General features: G+C 39.4%; 1 protein-coding gene across 1 annotated transcript in view; it reads right to left on the bottom strand.

Annotated features, from left to right (window-relative positions):
* Positions 1–23434, bottom strand: part of LOC128734593 (JNK-interacting protein 3) — a 700363-nt gene extending 676929 nt beyond the window's left edge. The window contains exon 1 of the mRNA XM_053828867.1: positions 23243–23434. Within this exon, the coding sequence (XP_053684842.1) occupies positions 23243–23317 (75 nt within the window). The 5' untranslated portion in view covers positions 23318–23434. The remainder of the gene's footprint in view (positions 1–23242) is intronic.
* Positions 23435–23649: the final 215 nt, after the last annotated feature.

Here is a 23649-nt window from a genome sequence, read left to right as displayed (position 1 = left end):
GAATGTTTCCTTACCTGATAAGGAATTAATCCTGACACTACTGTGTCATTGAGAGCGAGCGGCACCGGCTTTCAATGATTGACATAATTCGTAGGCTGTTTTCCTGTTATGTTTCAACGGGTTCAACAAACTTATAACCACTTCTTTAACAATTACTTAGATCTTAGGCCCCGTACAGAGTAAACGCGACAGCGACGCGACACGACTTCGCTCTCATGTTGCCAAATGCACAGTCCTGCTTCGGGCGAAAAAGGGCTGCGCATATAACTACAGCAAGAAATGTCGCGTCGCGTCGCATGTCGCTTGCACTCTGGCGGTACCCTTAGATGATTATCAAAATAACGGCTTAATAAAATCTTCAACGCGATGAGTAAAAGTAAATTGCTAAACTGTTTATGTTTATGTGCTGCTGCTGATTGTTTATCAATGAAGGTAAATATAAGGTGTGGTAGAATACGCATGCCTCCAGTCTAACAATGACGCAATAGTTGATATTTAATAATGACATCACAGTATCAAGAAATCATTTCAGGACTGAGCGCATAAATATTGATAGAACGTAGTATACTAAAGACCTCCATCCACGTACGTATTTGTGTATAATGGACAAAATGTTGGCGGGTCATTTAGGTCGAGAGCCGTGCCCAATAGCTTCTTTTGATAGTTTGGAAAACACAGCCGAGCGTGTTAGCCAAACATGAGTTCACCAGCATCTTCGGTTCAGCAACATGTTCGTAAGTGTATGGGAGCCTGTAAGATGCATTTTGACTCGGCAATTTTTTGGTAACATGTTGAATGCAACATGGTCTGCCAATACTAACGAATGCTTTCTGCATCACCCTTGTTTATATATCATTGAATTGTGGATGCCATGAAGTATTCCACCACGCACACATATAAGGATTTTTTGACATTAGCTGAGGCCCTCGCTGAGGCTGTTTGCAGTAGGAATAATATCAAAAACATCAAATATCAAACTCCCGGATCCTCTCCTCCACTCTTCGCTCCCCTCTCACTCCTACATAACCGATCCTCAGCTAATGTCATTCTGGTTAGTGACGAAACCGCAAATTACTTCATGGTAGCATTGGGCGATACTGTATCTGTATCGAAAAAATCGATACTTTTGAGCCGATACATCGATATTTTGGATCGATACTGAGCGTCCCGATACCGGCCAGTATCGATGCTAAAACGACGATATTTGTATCGATACCTTTATAGTAAATGCTAGAGAAACTAAAATACTTTACTTATCCTAATGCGATGTCCATTAGGGTTTCACCTGCATAACAATGTTCTGCCAACAAACTCGATCCATGGCTGTCCGCCTCCAATTTCTCGAATGTCCCACACTTTCCAGGACTTGCTCCATATGGTCTAACCGTCAAGCACGCTGCGTACCTCTGCGCCTGGTACCAACCGAATTCGAGGCAAACATCATTTTTACGGGATTGTTTTCCGACATTCTCACATGTCCCGGCCATTGTACTCTTCCAGCCTCAGCAACTTTCTGAATACTGGGTTGGCCGAAAAGCTACGCCAGCTTGTGGTTCATGTTTTTCCTCCATAGACCGTACTCACATACACCACCAAAGATAATCCTAAGCACACGACGTCCAAAAGTGACCAGTCTCCGTCGAGCATTGTCCACGTTTTGTGCCCGTAGACTATCGGTCTTATTTGCGCTTTGTACATGGTACATTTGGTACAGGGATGAAGCTTGCCAGATTTTAGGGTCTTGTAGAATCCGTAGTAAGCACGACTTCCGGCAAGAATACCTCAGCGTATTTCTCCGCTGCAGATGTTATCCGACCACCTCGAACTCGTAGAAATTAAAATAAGAGGTGTACCTAATTAATGCGGAAGCTAATTTTTTTTTCGATAAATAAACTCTGCAAAAATAGATGCATTCCTAGTTTCAGTCTTAAATCAAATTTTAAGTAAAACTTCAATTTCAATTTGAAATCTAATTTAAAGTCGGATTTCTTGGGTGATGTAAAAAAATCAAATTCAATTTCAAATCCTATTTCAAGTCCAATTATAAGTCCGATTTAACTCCAATTTCTGGCAAAGTTGTAAGTATAATTTCTAGTCAAATTTTTCATCCAATTCACTATTAGTTACTAGTAAAATTTTAAGTTCTTTATTATGTCCTATTTCAAGTTCAATTTGATGTCTCATTATAAGTCCTGTTTCATGTGTAATTTGAAGTCCAATTTATATATTCTAGTCTGAATTGGTCCAAACTTGAGTTTAACTTCGCGTCCAATTTTAAGTGTGATTTGAAGTCCAAATTCAAGTTCCACTTCAAGTTTAATTTTAAGTTAAATTTAAAGTCTTACTTCCAGCTCAATTTAAAGTAAAGATTCAAGTTGAAATTGATTCAAACTGAAGTCCAATATCATTTGATCATCAATATCAATTTGAAGTACAATTTTAAGCATAATGCCATGCTCAATTCTAAGTTAAATTTCAGTTCCCATTTCAAGTTCAATATCAAGTTTAATTTCAGGTTCAATTTTAAGTAAAATTTCAAGTGCAATTCCAGCTCCGATTTGAAAATTAATTTCAAATGCGATCAATTAGACAACTCGCAAGTTGCTGAGTGAAGCTCTGCTTTCCTCAATGGAGGTAGCTATCTTGGCACTCGAAGATGGATGTGGTTCGATACGCTAGACCGTCAATGAAGCCGCAACTGCGTTGTTAAGTGAAGAAACTCTGAGTGCATGAAATGACTTTTGACGGAGAGGAACTGGAAGGGGTTGATGAATTCATAAATTAGGGATCTCTGTCAACCGCCGTCAATCATACGAGTAAGCAGATTCAACGACGCATTCTAGCTAAGTCAGGTCTACTTTTCCCTTCGTAAGTCATTTCGATCAAGGAGCATAAACCGTACGCAAAATATAAAAGCATTTGCTAGCGCTTGGCTGAGTGGTCGATTTCTGGTCGGCCCGGCCGGTTTTTCACTTGCAAAGCCGGTGACCGATCAATCTGGCAAAAAGTCGTTTTACCAACGTAAGAAAACGGATTTGTACTTTTTGTCCGATTTTTAAAATTTATTTTTCATTTCCATCATTCCACTAGATTTTCTAATAAATTTTGTAGCAATCCTGAGCAATTCGTTGCAGTTTCCGGTCAAAAGAGTTTAAAACCGCAGGCCTGACCAGTCCGACATCAGCTATTATTTCGTTCCTAACGAGATTTCGTATGAGAACGAAAGAGAATCAACAGTAGTAAAAGCACACGCATATAATTTTCTAAAAAATTAAGCTAAATAATAAACAAAAGTGTGGTTTTCGTTGCACCCTGTCAGTGTATCGATACCGATATCGATACCACTGGTATCGATACCTGCCGCCCGATATTTCAACGGGATCGATACCTTTACAAAAATTGTATCGATATTCGAATATCGATGCTTTTCGCAGTATCGCCCAATGCTACTTCATGGACCAGAGTTCTAAAGCTCTATAATAAAAAGTATAGCAATGAGGTGATTGTTGCACCAATCGAACTGTCAATGTGCATACCATTGGTATAGAGCTTTTCGATTGGTGCACCAATCGACCTCATTGCCATACTTTATATTATAGAGCTTTATAGAATTCGGCCTACGATGGTGTTGCTTATATTGTTCAGGTTTTTGCGTGAAAAAGAAAGCGAGACTAGTATTTTTGCCTTTGTCATTAGTATCACGCACACGTTGACAGTCTTGTAAGAGATTTCCTGTAAGTGCGAGCAGGGTGAGTGGTACTTTTACTACCTTTTACGCCAATAGCGTATTCTTTAAACAATTTCCTAATTTCGATTCTAATTAACCGACAATATCCACCGTCAACAAAATGTTGCCAAATCGGACGGATTAGAATGTTAGCGATTGATTTAGGATTTCAACATACATACGATAACGTTAGCGTTCCTTGATGTGATGTTCGCCTCTCATGTAAATACGCGCATTGAACAGTATGCTGGCATTACTGACGTTCTGTTTCGTTTACTTTTCGTTACGTGGGCTAATGGTTCATCTAAAGCGGCCTTGAAGGTTTTCAGTTTCCGTATAGTCACTACCTATACATATAATCTGGGGGATACAAAAATTGGGACCTTGAAATAGATTGGACAATACTACGGATATATTTTGCTTTGTTTTTCAAAAACCTTCATGTCATAGTAATTAACAAATATTACCGTGTTGTGTACATTTTATTCAATGTGGTTTATTTCATTACGTCACTTTTGCTGCAAGTAATTTTCGGGTCTACAGCGTCGATTTCCTGAAACCGTTATCATTCCAGCAATAAAATAAAAGTAATTGACTTGAAGCATTGGTTATACAATAGGTCAAATCTCAAGGATTGCTATGTTCAGCTGCAATTAGGATTAAGAATCGTTAATCTGCGCTTTATTAAAGAATGGTATGCTTGCCCAGGAAATCTGAATGTAGCTAGTTTCATTACCTGACATTTTATTATTCTATGTAAAAGGTGTAAATATGTACTAAAATGACTGAAAACTCTGAAAGGAAATACTGCTATTAAAAAATATATAGCCTTAGCTATACTGTAGCACATAAGATTAAAAACAATGAGAGAATTAAATTACGATTAAATAGCATTCTGAAGATGCTATAATGTTACAACTGAATGTGTTTTTAGTTATAAAACGAAAAAGTGGTTTTACAAACTAGAATTTATTATAAAATTCTTGAGCAGTTTAAGAACATTGTTTATTAGGTATTTTATATAATTTGATGAAACTGCAAACCTCTGTTCCTGTTTCCTATTATGATTTAAATCGATTTAAAATTTCTTCCACTGTTTCGTGTCGTATTGATTCATGTCATATTCATGCAGTACCTAATGCTGGCCAGAAATGACCGTTTTCGTCGATAGAATCGCCGAGTTATAATTTATATATGACCTATTCTTTACTCAACATTTTCTTCACGTAGATTTTACTAAACACTGGAAGTTTATTGATGGGTTCTGCGACGCTTTTGAACCGCTCTTCGTGTTGACACTCAAACTACAGCGGGAACATGTTCCATTATCGCAATTATATGCTGATTGGTTGATTTGTCAGGCACAACTAAATTCACTTGAAAAGTGCAATCGACTGGCAGCAAAGTTATTGAAAGCAATGGAGCAAAGGATTCTAAAATTGAGTCTAAGCTTGCCATTTAAGGCAAGCTTGTATTTGGATCCCCGTTTTAACTTTCTTGGCTCAAACCGATTAACGGCAAGCGACAAAAAAGAAGTTCAGGTTAGAATTTTTAATACATTTTTATAAAATAGCTCAATAACTGTCACTTATAATTCCAGAGATACCTACTCGTGCTCAGCAAACGCCTTGATGAAAGTTCAGAGAACGAACAGGAGTTGTCTGATAATGCGGAGGTATCGGGATTCAAAGACGACACAGTTGAAGACTATTTAACGTCTTTTTTCAATGAAAAGCACATCGTATCATCTTCTGCTCCGGTTAATGAAAGTCTCCTTGGTGAAATAGTAAAACTAGAAAGTCGGCAAAAAGTGCTTGTCAGTTTAGGTAACAGTTCTACAGAAAATGTACAATTCGACATTTTACAATACTGGCATCAACGGAAATATTCAAACCCACGGGTTTACCGTTTGGCAATGGCTGTTTTATCGATACCTGCAACACAAGTGACGGTAGAGCGACTCTTTAGTCAATTGAAGTACATTCTATCGGACTCTCGAATGCGGCTCAAGGATATTACCATTAAAGATATAATGGTACTAAAAATGAATTCAGACTTACTTCCAGATATCGTATCTGTTCTAGAGAAAGACATATAAATTTTGTACTCTTTATTTGCTTTACTTACGTTTGTTACTGAACATACTCTTAAACGCGCTTCCATTTGTCATTACTATGAAACCCAATAACTTAGCAAGTTTTTTCCGTCATATTAATTTTTTCGTTCAAGTTTGCTTCTATAAACATCGCTAGGTAAAAGAAACCCGTCCGTTTAAATTATGTTTAATTTTATTAAACTTCCGTCAAATGAACATATACAGATTATCGAATAATACAAATTTTATGTAAAATTTTCAAACTGTCTTCTTCATGTTCTCAACATAAGTTTTAAGTTTGAACACTGACACAGTTTGGGCTAAAGGCCAGAATTTGATGTTGCTAGAAAAATCATTGCGGTGATTCATCGATTCGCGTTCGCGCATCATTCATAAATCGAACATTCATCTTCGCGAATGGTTCGGTGCGAATGCTAGTTGTGTTCTTCCCCACTTATCTTCACTGGCTGATGAGCAGTCTTATCGAATTGTGAATATTATAATCGAGACCGAATGAGCTCCGTGAATAGCAGCAACACTAAATTCATCAAATTGATGAGAGTGACCAAGCTGTCAAAATGCGCTCACTCGTTCGTCGACTGTTTACTCAGTTCGTCGATAGCTTACATCGAACTTCTTTACCCGCATTGTTCCCAGTGTAGCATATATCGTTTGTATTCATGGTAATATTCGCCGATCTGCAACACTGGATTCGACAGCTCGACTTAGCTGCTCGATTCAACTGCTTAACTGGATTACTCAACTGAACTGCTTAACTCAACTGCTCAACTAGACTGCTCAACTCAACTGCTCGACTAGACTACTCGATTCAACTGCTCGACGGGACTACTCGATTCAATTGCTCGACGGGACTACTCGACTTAACTGCTCGATTAAACTGTTTGACTGGACTGCTCGATTAAACTGCTCAACTCGACTGCTCGGTTCAACTGGCTATCTCGACTGCTCGACTCAACTGGTCAGCTGAACTGCTTGACTGAACAGCTTGATTTAACTGATCGACCCAACTGCTTGACTTCTGTTTGATTCGACAGCTCGATTCAACTGCTCGATTCAAATGCTTGATACAACTGCTCGACTGGACTACTCCACTAAACCGCTCAACTGGACTACTCGACTCGACTGCTCGACTCAGCTGCTCAACTGGACTACTCGACTCAACTGCTCGAATAAACCGTTCGACTGGACTACTCGACTCAACTGCTCGAATGAACTGCTCGAATAAACTGCTCGACTCGACTGCTCAAATGAACTCCTCGACTCAACTGTTCAACTTAACCGCTTGACCCGACTGCTTGACTAAACCATTCAATTCGACTGTTCGACTAGACTACTCGTTTCAACTGCTCGACTGGACTACTCGACTTAATTGCTCGATTTAACTGCTCGACTCGACCACTCGATTCAACTGTTCGAATTTACTGCTCGACTCAACTGTTCAACTTAACCGCTTGACGCGACTGCTTGACTAAACCATTCGATTCGACTGCTCGAGTGGACTACTCATTTCAACTGCTCGACTGGACTACTCGACTTAATTGCTCGATTAAACTGCTCGACTGAACTGCTCGATTTAACTGCTCTACTTGACTGTTCGACTCGACCACTCGATTCAACTGCTCGACTCAACTGCTCCTCCGGACTGCTTTACTGAACAGCTTGATTTAACTGCTCGATTTGACTGCTCGACTGACTGTTCGACTCGACTACTCGGCCCAACTGCTTGACTCGATTGCTTGATTCGACTGTTAGACTCGCCTGGTCAACTCGATTGCTTGTCGCGATATCATATGGTCGGTGTTAAATCAGACCGAACCAAGCAGCAAATTTTTAAAAAATAGCAAACGATCAAGAATTTTCTAAGCAGCAGTTTACTCTAATCAGACTACATAAATGTTGCAAACAGCCAGAAGTTTTTATTCAGTTAAATAAAATCCAATACGACCATAAAAACTATTTGTTTCAGTTTCCGGCTATAACTCCTTTAGGTACAACTTCTTAGAGCTATATTATGCAATATAAGAACTTAAAGAACTAATACAAAGATTAAACATCTTCGCAAACACTGGCCAATGGAATGCATCCGCAGTAGAGTGTCCCAAAATAGCACTATGTCAGAAAACCCGGGGGCTCACCCCTCAAATGATAGCTTAGGGTGTCACAACAAAACTTTTATATGACGTCATCATTGGTTGCCGCGATTTAGGGGTCGCACATTTGAGTTTTATGAAAAAATGGCATTTTTCAGGAATAGATTCAAAAAAATAGTTTTAGAAATGTTAAAGTAGGTAAAACAAGGTACTCAACTATTTTTTCACAATCATTGGGATCTGATACATTTATAAAAAAGTCATGGAGGCATATCTGGAGTCATATTTGGTTACAAAAAATTATTGAATTCGGGAAAAATTTAAAATTTTCGAAATTTCATTTAAATAAACGTCAAAACAGGGTATCGAACAGTATCTCAGAGTAACGTACGTATACTGTATAGATGGGAAATTTTATGACGAACAACTTTGCCGAGGAAAGTACGGACGTATGTTCAAATCTCGCTGAGGTATTCACGTTTTTCTAATGGCGGAACCAAACATATTTTCACAATTTTCAAATTTTAGTAGTTCCACGTGAAAAAGGTAAATGATAAAACTTGAAGTATTTATTTCACTACGCAATGTATATGTTAAAGAATATTATTCTTCTTACAACTTACTTTTACTTGCATTTACCCACATTAGTAACAACTTACTCAGCAATTTCATAAGAAAAGGTACTGTCAAAATTTATAAGTGCCGTAAAACGGGCTAACATTGATCACCGGGGTAACATTGATCAAATGGACCATTCGCATAAATAAGTGAAATAAACCACTACTGCCAACTTTCCTGAACTGATCAATGTTTCCCCGTTTTACGGTACTTCTATTTCGTTCAAAGTTTGTAAACTTATTCAGTTTCCAAAAATTTTATGTAAACAAACGCACCACGCAATCTTAACCAATAGATGATTTATTTTCCGATGACTTGTCGATTTCTATCTAATAGCAAGTAAGACCGTATAACAAAGGTTCCTTTCACCACTAGGTGGATTAAATCAGTTTTTTTTTTTCAAATATCTGAAATACGGCTGTATTTAAAAGATAATTATTATTTTGAACACGTGTTCTTAAGCACATACGAAGTTGTTCTTCAAATTCAAATTACATATATGTATAACGAGAAATATAAGAATAATAATAAGAAATATAATAATAATCTTAGGTTACAAAATATTCGTAAAAGTCGTTGTTCTGCAAAATCCTTTGACAAATGTACCATTTCAGAAAAAGCGTCAAAATGCATCAAATCACCACTATTTTTCCAAAAAAAATATTCGAAGTTTTTCCTGTATATTTTAATTTTACATTTTTTCCTTACTTTAGAACATAGTGAATTTTTTTTCGGTGTTTATTTTTTCATGTTTAAAACTAAATTTTCAAAAACTCACCCTTAGGCTTCATATAGTACTCATTAAAATAAATACGCCTTTTTTAAAAGTGATTCTTGAGCCTAATTGGTGCCAAATTCTGTTTCCTCTCATTAAAAACGTTCAGAGTAAACAGTTCAAGTTTTATCATTTACCTCTTTCACATGAAACTGCTAAAATTTGAAAATTACAGAAATGTGTTTTGTTCCGCCTTTAGAAAATGGTAAATATCTCAGCGAGATTTAAAGATACGTCCTTACTTTCTTCGGCAAAGTTGTTCGTCATAAAATTTCCCATCTATACAGTATAGCTACGTTGCTTTGAGACACTGTTCGATACCCTGTTTTGACGTTTATTTAACTGAAATTTCGAAAATTTTAAATTTTTCCCGAATTCAATAATTTTTTGTAACCAAATATGACTCCAGACATGCCTCCATGACTTTTTTATGAATGTATCAGATCCCAATGATTGTGAAAAAAATTTCATTTAAAATAACATTTCTAAAATTTTTTTTTTTAATTTACTCCTGAAAAATGCCATTTTTTCATAAAACTCAAATGTGCGACCCCTAAATCGCGGCAACCAATGATGACGTCATATAAAAGTTTTGTTATTCGGACCTATTATAAGAACCTCCCTAAAGTTTCAACTTTATTAGCTATGAAGAGTATAAAACCTCAGACACGGAGCGCACGGACAGAGACGAGGAATTCAAAAAGACTGCGCTAATGAAACATGCGATCGAGGAACAACACAAGTTTGATTTAACCAGCACAAAAATATTAAGTTCCGACGACAGAATTCAAGCGCTACAAGTGCTTGAAATGTGCCATATTGCTTGTGACAGAACCGCAATCAACTACAGAACAGACACAAACAACCTGAGCATAGCTTATTCTGGTATGTTGCGGTCTCTCGCAAAACGAAACACACTCTCAAATCAGGTTGAAATAGTACTCTCCATTTTGACGCTCCCTGAAAGTCATAACCGTACTGTGTTGTGTACAGGAATGACTGTGTAAGTTTTTGCTCGCCGGTATTCAAATTTGAATGTTCAAAGTTAGACCAGCCTAGTAGTTTGTAATAAATTGCACTGTTTTTTATAGTGTAGTTCGACCAATAGCAGAAAAAACCCACCCCAACAAACCTGACAGGAATTAGTTTAATATGTTTGTAAGTTTTGTGTGTAAAAATTGACTTTGTAACTCAATGTTAAAGTGACCAGATTTTTTTTGGACGAATGCGGGACGGCGGAGGCAATCTACTCCAGACTGAAAGCGAGGAGTTAAGGCTAAAAATAAATGCAACGGAGCCCAAATACATGAAAAGAAAAGGCTCAAACTGGCAAATGCGCGAATCCCACGGACGGTAGGCCGGTAAGCCGGTAAGCCGGCGTCGAATTAGAAGTGGTAGTGAGTTCGCATATTTGACATAACTGGTGGCCGTGGACAACACTAGTAAAAAAATCCAGCACCGCATGCACGCGGGAATGCAAGCTTACGTTGTTCTTTGCAAAACGCTACGATCAAGAAGCATATACCACCGTACGAAACTGACAATGTACAAAACTCTTATTAGACCAGTAGTTCTTTATGGAGTTGAATCTGTGATGCTGCTCACGGTGGACATACGCACCCTTGCCGTGTCTGAGCGGCATGTGCTGCGAACCGTATTTGGTTGAGTACAAAGTGAAAGCCAAGAGTGGCGTATGCATATAAATCATAAGGCATTGCTTGGGGAGATTCCCATCGTACATCTGACGAAAGGCGGTAGACTACGAGCCGGACACGTCGTAAGGATGCCGGGTGACAGGGGGACCATACGTACCAGATGGCTCGACCACGTCGAAAGACGCCTGGGAAGCTGACGACGAGAGGCTCAAGATCAAATTGTATGGCGATGATTGTTCAAAACAGCACGAACCATCCCGACATCATGCTGACGACGACGACCGACGGTAGGACATATTGAATGACTTATTTGCTAAATTGCTTCTACTATAGTATACCATGGACCTCCGTTCGTTTGCCAGTATTTAATCTTAACACTTTTGATTTGAACTCTGCTAATTTGCACGACGTGTCCAGTAAAATTTAGTTTGTACTGATCTAGCGTCCTCCATATTTGTTTTCTCGACGATTCTGATAAAAGTTTGCTGGGAGAACGAAATATTCGCCGCCGGTATAATCAACTAAACCAACTAAATCAAAACGCCAAAATAATAACAAATAGCAGGGCGGCCAATTCATACAAGTGCAGCATATGCAAGGTCGCCAGTTGATCAAATGAAAAACAAACCGCGTTAGTTTGCTGAGCAATCGTTCAAATGTACGGAGGTTCACGGTGTAACAAAGTTATTTAAAGGCAAATATTACAACATAACTCAAATTTTTCAGTTGAATGCACTTGTCTCAACAATAATTCATAAATAGGGAACTTCTTAAAAACCTCTTAGAACTAATCTGTAGCGTTCCTCTGAGCATTCAACTAGCACGATTTAAAAATTAATCAATGCGGGACATTTTCCGGGACACTTGGTAATCCGGGACAAGCCATTCAAATCCGGGACAGTCCCGCATAATCCGGTACGTCTAGTCAGCCTAATGTAAATGTAAACTATATTTTCGTAGTTGCCCTGATGAAGAGGAAATAAAGTCCTTGAAACGTTGGCCTAGACAGCAAATAAACTAGTTTACTAGTAACCCGATGACCAAAACGCCATCACTAAAACCAAAAATAAGGAATAAGTTTCTATTTAACAACCCCCCCATCGCTTCGCCCACGGTCTGTATGGTTATACAATGTTGTCAAAGGACTAGTGTTTAGTGCTTACTGATTACTTGGGATTGTTGATGCATAGAAGCATTAACGTAAATCAGCATTAAAGAAAGCAATATATGCGCATATAACGTAACAATATAATGCATTTAGTCAATAAGACACCGCCTCTAGTTTCTGATAATAAAGAACAGAAATTGGCGCTAGTGTCTCATCATGCGCCATGCGTGAGAGTATGTTTGAAACTATCAATGTTTCTCGATTGTATACCATTCCTCAGAATTCCAAACCCCAGAATGACCCATTCCCCAGAATTTTTTTGTCCGCTGACCGTCGAAGAGTTCGCACGCGCATTTTTACTGCGCAGTAACATAAGTACAATAATTTTTTTACCGACTTGCGACAGCCTCGCGAATATTTATAAACAATTTTGACCGTCGCGCAACCGCGAGTAACTAGTATTTATAAACTAAGTCTTTCTGAAGAGATGGAACGCTTACTGCATCCGTCCGCACCTGTAAATGACACGAAAAATGACCCTCCACAAAATTCCGGCTGGCGTATGGTAGGCAGCAAAAAAATCTGGAAAGTTGATTGGAGTTCTTTTGACTCCAGGCAACGAACCCGCCGCTTTCAAGAAAAACAGGCAGAAATTGCAGCGCGAAGACGCAGACAACAACGTAGACGACAGCGCAAAAATTCGGACAACATCAATAATAACACACGTCACAATCATCACAATAATAACGACTACACTCAGAACAATAGCGAACACCGCAATGTCAGTAATAATATCTACAGCAGCAACGACTATGTCAACACCAACAACAATATCCATAGAACTGTCGAAAGCAATCAGCCAATGCTTCCAAAAAATTATGCATTACCTCTGGACAAGGACCTGCTGGCAGCTGCAAAACTTCAATTTTCTGGACCACCAACAACGGACATAACATCCAAATTTATAAATTTTCAAAAAGGCGAAACAATTAATCCATATAGGACCGAAAACCAGACTAACACCACCCTGAACGAAAACGAAAATAACAACGCCAGCAATAACAATACCTCACACCAGGCTCCAGCACCTCCTCAAGACAGTCTATTTGAATGCGACCCAATGCGTCCACCTATAGTCCGTCTTACTCAGCAGTCAACAAACGGCGACGGGCGTTTTCTGAAAGCTAGACTGCGCGACCCAAAAATAATGAAAATCGTCCGCCTGTACTTGGCATATATGAAAGACCAGCAGCCGTCAGTCTGTATAGAAGGATTAACATCGACCAGCATTCGAATGCTTTTGGCATCCGAAGGACTCCCGACGTCTCCCGAACATCTAAAGCGCATCTTTCTAGAAGTCTACCAGGAATATGGACTTTTGCCGCCGGAAGCAGAAGCTGACTTGCAGTCGTACAGACAATTTTTAGTGAGCGAACGAACTCACCGCCTTCAGCAATTGCGCGAAAGTAACAATAAATTTTCGACAAGCGTTGTGCCGTCACGTAAATCTTACAACGCGAATTTTCTCTACAATTGACGCACAACACGGAAGAATTTAAATCACCAAACGACGACGCCCAGTCTAATGAAGAAGAAATTTTATCGACGCGCTCTTTGGAGCTAGTAAACGTAAATGTAAGTAGTAATTATTTTCCAAAAACTTCTTCGGGGGGGGGGCTGCCCCCCGCAGTGGCCGGCGCTGTCGACGGCGGGTCGCCGGTGAAAAAATTATCGCCCTAAATCATCTAGGCGACGCTTGCTACTAATTCGGTAATAAGCGTGACTTGGGAATCGATTGCATTAAGCCCCTGCTTCCCTTCGGATTATAGATTATTTAGGGCGAGACGGCCACAGGCCGCGAGTGTTCGCCGGCGACCCGCCGTCGGAAGCGCCGGCCACTGCGGGGGCAGCCCCCCCGCAGAAACCACCTCTATTTAGGTGCGGGCGTTTTCCTGTTTTACCTGACTCACTGCGAATACACTCAACCCCCGCTCATATGAAAAACACCTCGTTCAGATCAGGCGAATTCATTTTTAATCTGAATATTTGGTAACTCTATTTACTTTCACATACGCGCAAGGTGCGCACCCAGATTGAAGAAATAAGAGAGAGAGAAATAAGTTGCATATGAGCTATATTGCCAAAGCTGCTGAGCAAGAGGAAACGTATTAAGTCTTTTTGCTTTTTTTCAATGTGCCCGGTCTACTTAACCGTCAATTGTGTATGACGCTTGATCAGTTTTTAATGTGAACGCATTCATACCAACGGGGTTCAGATTAAAAATGTTCAGATTAAGGAAGGTTATTCCAGCGGGGGTACACGGTATGCGTATTATCGAAATAAAACGTAACCATACGTTTTATTCGTTTATAACGCATATGCAGTTAATATCGATAACAAACGATTTTTTATAAGTTGTGCTTTTGTTATTGAATTTAATTTGTAAAAAGTTTCTGTTTCTGTTTGCAGCACGAGGTGGGGCAGTTAGAGCCAAGTCTGTCCAGGGCTGAGATAAGGTGGTTGTGATAATGATAAAAGTTATCCTTGCGGATAACGCTAGCGCCATAATGCGTTGGTGATTATGGATTAATGAGGAGGAAGAAGAGTGACAGAACTTGGCTCGTTATAATTGTGTACTTGGTGAATATAGAATAAGATGGCTTGTACTTATCTTGTTTTCTCCTTCCTTTGTTTGTTTCCTCGTCTTGTTCGTAGTCGATCTTAATTAAGCCTAAAGCAGGCTCCACGCCGGCCGTCCTCTCCATCGTTGTCTCCAGTGCAGTTGTGGCTGATCTCTTGCCTCCCCTCACGACAACATTGTAGCCGTGAGAAGAAGCGATAGAGATCAGGCAGAGAAAGAAAAGAAAAGAAAAGAAGAAATTTTTAGTCAACATGTTGATCGCAATTTTCGAGTTAGTAATATCACGAGAATTCTATGTCTGTCCATCACCTATGTTACTACCGACTAACTACTCGCTAGGATGGACGCTACTCATCTCCCAAATACCCATGTCATCACGATTGACCCAGCGCTGTTTATTTATTTATTTATTTATTAAGTCGACATCAACAGACTATAGTCCCAATGATGGATAAGTAGCTTAATCTAACACACACTGTCAAGAAATTACAATTACAAACACTAACAATTTTCTTAGTCGTCATTTGTTGAAAAAAACATAGAGAAGTTACGACGGACCGTTTCACGTGACAAATTAAAATCAAAAGCGAATGCAACCCGATTGAAAACTCGCTGTTTACCAGTCAATGAGCTGTTTCGTCCGTAGTTGGTGCGTTGAAAAGGTACCCTCAGCATTGAGTTGTTCCGCAGTGCCCTGGGACGCACGTTTAGATCAATCGCCCCAAGAATAGCAGGACAATCAATTCTTCCCTGCAGCGTGTCGACAGCAAACAGAGCTCTTGCGATGTTCCTTCGTGTCTGTAGTGTCTCCAAATGTATTAAACGGCAACGACTTTCATAACTCGGCAACTGGAACGGATTTCGCCATGGTAGACGACGGAGAGCAAAGCGTAAGAAGCGGCGTTGAACTGATTCAATCCTTTGCATCCCGTTTTGGTAATATGGATGCCAGACAACGGAACCGTACTCAAGAGTCGAACGGACGAGTCCACAGTATAATGCCTTGAGGCAATAGACGTCAGTGAAGCTCTTAGCGATGCGGAAGATGAATCCTAATGTTCTGGATGCCTTGTCCACAATGTAAGAAATATGCCGTTTAAACGATAACTGGCTATCTAAAATAACGCCGAGATCCTTTACCTGGTCGACACGTTGGATTTCTGTACCGCGTAGCTTGTAGTTAAAAATGACGGGTTCTCTGATCCGGGCAAAAGAAATAATGGAACACTTCTCAGGATTGACGAGCATGCAGTTCAGATTACACCAATTCGTAAAAGTCTCAAGTTCTTGTTGAAGACAAATTGCATCGTCCTTGGAACGTATCTTCAAGTACATCTTCAAATCGTCGGCGAAGGATAAACGAGGACCTCTGAGTACATAGTTGACATCATTGAAGTACAATAGGAAGATTAACGGTCCTAAATGACTACCTTGTGGGATTCCAGATGAGGCCGGAAACGCATTTGATTCAAAACCTGCAACAGTCGCAATCAGTTGGCGACCTACGAGGTACGAACTGAACCAATGCAACATACTGCCGCTGATACCGAGTCTCTCCAGTTTAGCAATCGCAACAGCATGATTGATTTTGTCAAACGCCGCAGACAAATCAGTATAAATGACATCCGTTTGAGCACGATCCGCTAGACTTTCGGCAACATATGTTGTGAGACAAAGGAGGTTTGTAGTGGTTGATCTGCCTGCGATGAATCCATGTTGGTCGTCACTCAAGTAATGTTTACAGTGCGACAGTAGCGGAGTCATGACTACAAGCTCAAATAACTTGGAAGTGGCACACAATGACGAAATTCCTCGGTAGTTGTTGACATCTTTCCCATCCCCTTTTTTATGCACAGGGAACATTTGGGCGGTTTTCCATGCAAGCGGAAATACTCCGCTTGTGATTGATAGACCAAACACGAGTTGTAGAGGGATTAACAGGTCTTCAATGTGCTTCTTTAAAAACACAGACGGAATACCATCTGGGCCGGATTTAGTCGATGATTTTAACGTTGATGCGGCTCGAGAGATCATTTCTTCGTCGATGTTGAGCGTACACAGAGTATTCATAGTCACTAGTGGAACATTGCAAGCAGCTTGGGAGATTTGGTCGTCCGAGATGATTTCGTCGAAAAAGGTTCTGGCGAATTTATCGGCAAAGAGCTGGCAGAAATACTGGGGCTCCGAAGCAACCTGTCCATTGAGCATCATAGTTGATGTTCAACAACCTATGCTCATTAAAAGCCACAGCCGCTTCTTTATCTACCATCTTTGCAGTATTGTAGCTGTTGGCGTAAATTTTCGAATATTTTGTGCGGAAAATTATTCAAGAGCAATATTATCGCTCAGAACTATCAAAAAACTACTTGAACTTCCGAAAAATAGAGCAGATGCGATATAATGGGGACTGGTACTCGCTCGTAATATTCCCGGTGGCATTAATTGCATATTTGTAGCGGTAGTCAACCGACCGTGGTCAATTGAAATGATTCTGTAACTAAGAAGGGATGAGGTGGATCAAGTAGAACTTCACTTGGAGATATGTATATATGCCGTGTTAAGTCTTAAGTACAAGCTGTCACTGAAGCAAGACTTAATAAGATGTTAACGACGTTGATAATTCTGTGAGGATGGTATTGAATCGAAAAAAAAAATCCTCATACCATGGCCATATATTATGTACTATTACCCTATTTTAGGAAGTGGGAATGATGGTATATTGAGGACAGCCCTTCGCTATCGCTTGAATCAGCCAGAGAATCGAATACCTGTTTTTACTTGAAGAAGTTTTAACTCTAAAAAGATTTAGTTAGAAATGGAATTTCAGTTGAAGTCTGCCAGCATTGGGCAATGGACAGAACAAAATATATATCGAGGCTATAAAGCTTTTCGAGGGATCCACTAAGTCCGACCGCGACGACAGCCGCAAGAATGGAGAGGAGCAGGCCGCCGGTGAGTTGCTACCGTTCGACTTGATGGACTCTCCGACAGAGGCTCATCAGCATTAGGAGGGCCCTTGGGAGACAAACAGCGTCATTCATGATCATTTTATGTTGTTAGTTGAATACCGTTAACGCTGTTAGTCACAAGACATGCAAATCATTCTAATAAAGGAGGGAAATAAGAAAAAAAATAATTATAATTAATTACATCCAAAACAATACAATAGAGGTGACAGTAACAACAACGATAGCAATATTAGTAATAACATAGGAAACTGACACAGGAAACACAGCAACTGACTATAACTTCCTGCCCATTATCAATTGTAGTTTGGCAGCAAAAGTATAAGAAAAATTCCGACTCATCATAGAACACTCAAACATATATTCATTCGTACCTATACACCCATGCACACTCATACATGCATGCACATGTATACATGTACGTGTGTGTATATTTTCAGTGCTGTGCTGTCCATAATCGCATAACAGCCACAAATTCTATGGCAATCTCATAGAAAATGTCTCGATTACGCAAATAAAGACATCACATCATTTTTGAACACTCGTTCGTTCTAACTAGCGATAAATTTTAATTTTCATGAGTAAGTCAAAGTCTCATGAATGGTGGGTAGGATTTGGTTTCAGTTTTCTAGAGAAATTTCTGTGCATACCAGCAATTCATCTAGGGAACTGAATAAGCCCTCCTGGTGCTTCGGCTCCATTCGGCTTTACGAGACACATGCTACACATAAAGCTAAATTATGCAATACTATACTACATACTACACATATATTAGGCTGACCAGACGTACCGGATTGTGCGGGACTGTCCCGGATTTGGATGGCTTGTCCCGGAAAATGTCCCGCATTGATTAATTTTTAAATCGTGCCAGTTGAATGCTGAAACGCTCAGAGGAACGCTACAGATTAGTTCTAAGAGGTTTTTAAGAAGTTCCCTATTATGAATTATTGTTGAGACAAGTGCATTCAACTGAAAAATTTGAGTTATGTTGTAATATTTGCCTTTAAATAACTTTGTTACACCGTGAACCTCCGTACATTTGAACGATTGCTCAGCAAACTAACGCGGTTTGTTTTTCATTTGATCAACTGGCGACCTTGCATATGCTGCACTTGTATGAATTGGCCGCCCTGCTATTTGTTATTATTTTGGCGTTTTGATTTAGTTGGTTTAGTTGATTATACCGGCGGCGAATATTTCGTTCTCCCAGCAAACTTTTATCAGAATCGTCGAGAAAACAAATATGGAGGACGCTAGATCAGTACAAACTAAATTTTACTGGACACGTCGTGCAAATTAGCAGAGTTCAAATCAAAAGTGTTAAGATTAAATACTGGCAAACGAACGGAGGTCCATGGTATACTATAGTAGAAGCAATTTAGCAAATAAGTCATTCAATATGTCCTACCGTCGGTCGTCGTCGTCAGCATGATGTCGGGATGGTTCGTGCTGTTTTAAACAATCATTGCCATACAATTTGATCTTGAGCCTCTCGTCGTCAGCTTCCCAGGCGTCTTTCGACGTGGTCGAGCCATCTGGTACGTATGGTCCCCCTGTCACCCGGCATCCTTACGACGTGTCCGGCTCGTAGTCTACCGCCTTTCGTCAGATGTACGATGGGAATCTCCCCAAGCAATGCCTTATGATTTATATGCATACGCCACTCTTGGCTTTCACTTTGTACTCAACCAAATACGGTTCGCGGCACATGCCGCTCAGACACGGCAAGGGTGCGAAAGTTCCATAAAGAACTACTGGTCTAATAAGAGTTTTGTACATTGTCAGTTTCGTACGGTGGTATATGCTTCTTGATCGTAGCGTTTTGCAAAGAACAACGTAAGCTTGCATTCCCGCGTGCATGCGGTGCTGGATTTTTTTACTAGTGTTGTCCACGGCCACCAGTTATGTCAAATATGCGAACTCACTACCACTACCAAATCTGGTCACTTTAACATATATCTAACTTAAACTATATTACATTCTACATGCGGAATTAAGTTTAGGAGCCTGCCGAAGTGCGCGACAAACCACCTACCCATGAGAGGGAATTTAATTTGTAAAAAGTTGCATAAATAACAATTCAGTTTCACAATACAATTATTGCGTACTACTGGCACTTGAAATATAACGTTTAAGTACGTTATTTTTAGTGATCAAAATTAACGATATTTTCGATACAAGGGCGATATTTTTCGAAACCTTTCGAACCAACACGATCCCGCGAACACAACGCATATTCGCAGTGAGTTAGGTAACACAGTAGTAGGTGTTATCCCTTAGTTTAGTCCGAACGAGCGTAAGGACAACGTATACTTTTAACAGCACGGAGGCTTCAGCATCCGAAGATGTATCGTCTCAGCAAGTGTTCAGTTTGCGGTTACAAAAGTTCGTCTGGGAATGCAGGCCTCGGACTATGCACAGTCAGGCTTGGATTACCATCCGCGTCGTCCGCCAGAAGCAGAATTCTACTAACCCACTGACATCATCGTTCATCCGTTCCGTCTAAATGTGATCATCTGTTCCGTTTAAATTTGTTCATCCGTATGCCATAGTGAAAACCGTTGGTTTTGGTGGTGGAGTATGTTGCGACAGAAAGCCGCATTGTAATATTCCCTGGCAGTTAGCTTCTAATTGTCCTGCCGAATCTAGTCACAAAAACTATTGTCCGTTCGATCGAACGGGATACGCAAGAGCCATTGTTCTGAATGTGGAAGAAATCCATTTACTACAAATGTATAAAAGGCGTTCAATAAATAGCAATCATTATTCAGTGCACTGGCAGCCACCGCAGCTGGCGGATGGTTGCCGTCAGACAATCCTGTGTTTTATTTTTGTAACTTTGTAAAGAAGCCAGACCCGCTAGTAACCGGACTACCCTAACGACGATCACGAACATAAACATTAAGATTGTTTATATATAAACATTAAGATTGTTTATATACATCAGTTTAGTACTAGGGATGCTTATTTATTCTCAATATACACTCAAAATAATCCACACGTCCTTTCCACGTGAAAAACCACGTAAATTTCTCTACAGGGATCTACGTGACTTTCAGATGATTGTTATTGGAAAAAATAATAACATCTATCTGATTTTCACGTTAACGCATTAGTATGCGTGCGAACTACCTGAAAATCACGTAAATAGTACAGGAAAAGCTGGATGGAAAATATTCACATAACTTTTCAGGTAACTTCGACGTGAAATATATTTTGAGTGTAGTGTTTTGGGTTAATGCTTATGGTTCCTTGGGATATTTCGCCTTAGCATTATGTGAGTTCTACAGAACATACATATACACTCAACCCCCGCTAATATGAAAACCCCTCGTTCAGATCAGGCGAATTCATTTTTAATCTGAATATTTTTTGGTAACTCTATTCACTTTCACATACGAGCAAGGCGCGCACCCTGACCTTGTTGTTTTGATTTGACGAAAACAAACGTTTTGAAAACATGTCGAATATGCGCGAATTCTGATCCAGATTGTAGAAGAGGAAATTGGCTCGACAGTATCAACTAAAATGGTCTATTTTGAGTGCCGTTGAGAAATAAGTTGCATATGAGCTATATTGCCAAAGCTACTGAGCAATAGGAAACTTTTTTTTTGTTTTTTTTTAAATTACCCGGTCAACTTACCGTCAATTGTGTATGACGCTTGATCAGTTTTTAATGTGAACGCATTCATACCAACGGGATTCAGATTAAAAACGTTCAGATTAAGAAAGGTCATTCCAGCGGGGGCACACAGTACATTACATGTACATATTCTGTCGTTTTCAATGTTGTGGGATGGGAAACCTACTTAAAAATAGTGCCTATAGACCTAAAGTACAAGAATCCAAGGTGAATCTTGACTAACCTTGCAAGAATCCTCCGAAGATGGCGGCGCACTATGGCGCAAAGCTGGCCAAACGTCAAAAATCCAATTTCAATTATTTGCCATTTTTAAATTTTTATCATTTTCTGGCATAGTTTGGGAGCTTAACCTGGAAATTTTAGCCAGTTTGAAGTTAAAATGAATTTTTGACAAATGCCTGAAGTTGAACATGTTGAAGAATATTTTGTTTTTCCATACAAAATGTATGGGAAACTCCACACCAACATTCAGCGATCAAGAAAGTATGGTGGGAAACGTCAGAAAACGATCACGTTAAATGCATCTTATACGAATTTTTCTCTACTTTTCGAAAAACTATAGGTGCCTATCGCTTTGTTGCGCTAAGGAAGGAATATCGATTTTTGAAGGGTATATTGGAAGTGATTTCTTCTCATTATATGAAGGAATGATGCCCATATATGTGCAATTCTATGAAAAAAATCCTATTTAAAAATGATCCGGATTTGTCTAAATTTTGTGTAGTTGTTCCTTTAAGGAAAATTTTAGACCCCTGCATTTTTACTTGGCGATTAGCGTGCCACTTTCTGAGTATAGGTCTCAAAAATCATCATTTTGCTTTTCTTAAAAATATCATAACCGCCCAGCCAGAATTAACTCGACTATCAATCTATGAAATTTATCGTAAATATCTATAAATGAATTTGGAATCGTCATTATAGCCTAGTAAAGCGCACACAAGTTGATATACCATTGTTTATAATGATAGAAGAAAACAAACATACGATTTTCAGCACAAAGTTGTATAGCTGTATTAACCTGATTGCACTTAATCGAATCTTAGCGTTTAAAAATACCTATATATGTGTAAATCTATGTATAAAAATACCTATATGTAAGTGAATCGCTTAAAACTATTCTTCAATGCGTATATTGCCTCCAAAATGGTACGTAAAAACTAGTGTTCAAATGTTGTTCATTTTAGCGATTGGCTTTATCAGATCAGCGCGATTAAGTAAAGTTCTTCTCAAAATCGGCGATCCGTCAGCGTCAATTTGACAGTAAACCCATGGGAAAACTGTCAGAATAACGTTGACGGACGCGTTGACGCAGTATTTTGTTTGGCCTTTTAGTGCAATATTAACGAAATTTGGCTGTATCTGGCTTTAGTTTTCAAAAAGTCGCATAATCAACCCTTTTGTGTGCATTATGCGACATTCCGAAAATTAAAGCCAGATATTGTCAGTTTCATTGCTAACAAAATGCGTTGCCCAATTTTTTGGCAGCTTGAAATCGTCGCAGGCAAAAAATACCTGGCTGTGAGTGAGCTAAACGTATATATTTCGTTTGACTAGGACATAAGCTGTTGATTTACTCGACAAAATAAACCAAATTTGCACTCGTGACGAATCTGGCGACAATTTCGGTTCACGACGGTTTAATTCATCGCGTTTGATAGGGTGAGAAACTTACAATATATTCAAAAACTTAAGTCTCTGACACTGTAATTTTAAGACTAACTGAATATAAAATGCGAAAATCATGTTTAGACCATAACACTAACAGCTACCAGAAAGTTTTTAAGATTGTATGTAATTTTAATTATTGGACCTTGAGCCTCCAACATACTGTTTCACTTTCAATAATTATTGTGATGTAATGAATTGTGTTGAAGGTAATGAAAACATTTCACTTTAGACTAACCTTTTCTGACATCACTAATGTTGTATCATCAAGATTACCGTAAACAATTTCAGAATCAGCGCTTTCGTGTTCCATCTTTAGATCCGACGTTTATACTTTACAAGCTAATATCAAAAGTGCTTGCTCAAATCAATCGATGTATTGACCGATACACTATATTTAATTAATAAACTTTCTGGTTGACTCTTGACTATCAAAACAAACCACATTCGCTATAAAGCTGGAATCACATTGACGGCCAGCAAACATGAACGGCAACGTAACGGAACGGAACGCATAGGCATATTCGCGTTGACGGCATTAAACGATCTCTTGCACACTCATAGAAATTCCCGTATGTACGTGTGGGTGAAAATCTGCCAAAATGTTTCGGTCTCTTGCGCTCTTCCAGAGATTTCTATTCGCGT

Source organism: Sabethes cyaneus, chromosome 2 (assembly GCF_943734655.1).
Source record: "Sabethes cyaneus chromosome 2, idSabCyanKW18_F2, whole genome shotgun sequence".
Lineage (NCBI taxonomy): Eukaryota > Metazoa > Arthropoda > Insecta > Diptera > Culicidae > Sabethes > Sabethes cyaneus.
The sequence above is the reverse complement of the archived record's forward strand: the minus strand, read 5'-3'. Positions and strand labels throughout refer to the sequence as shown.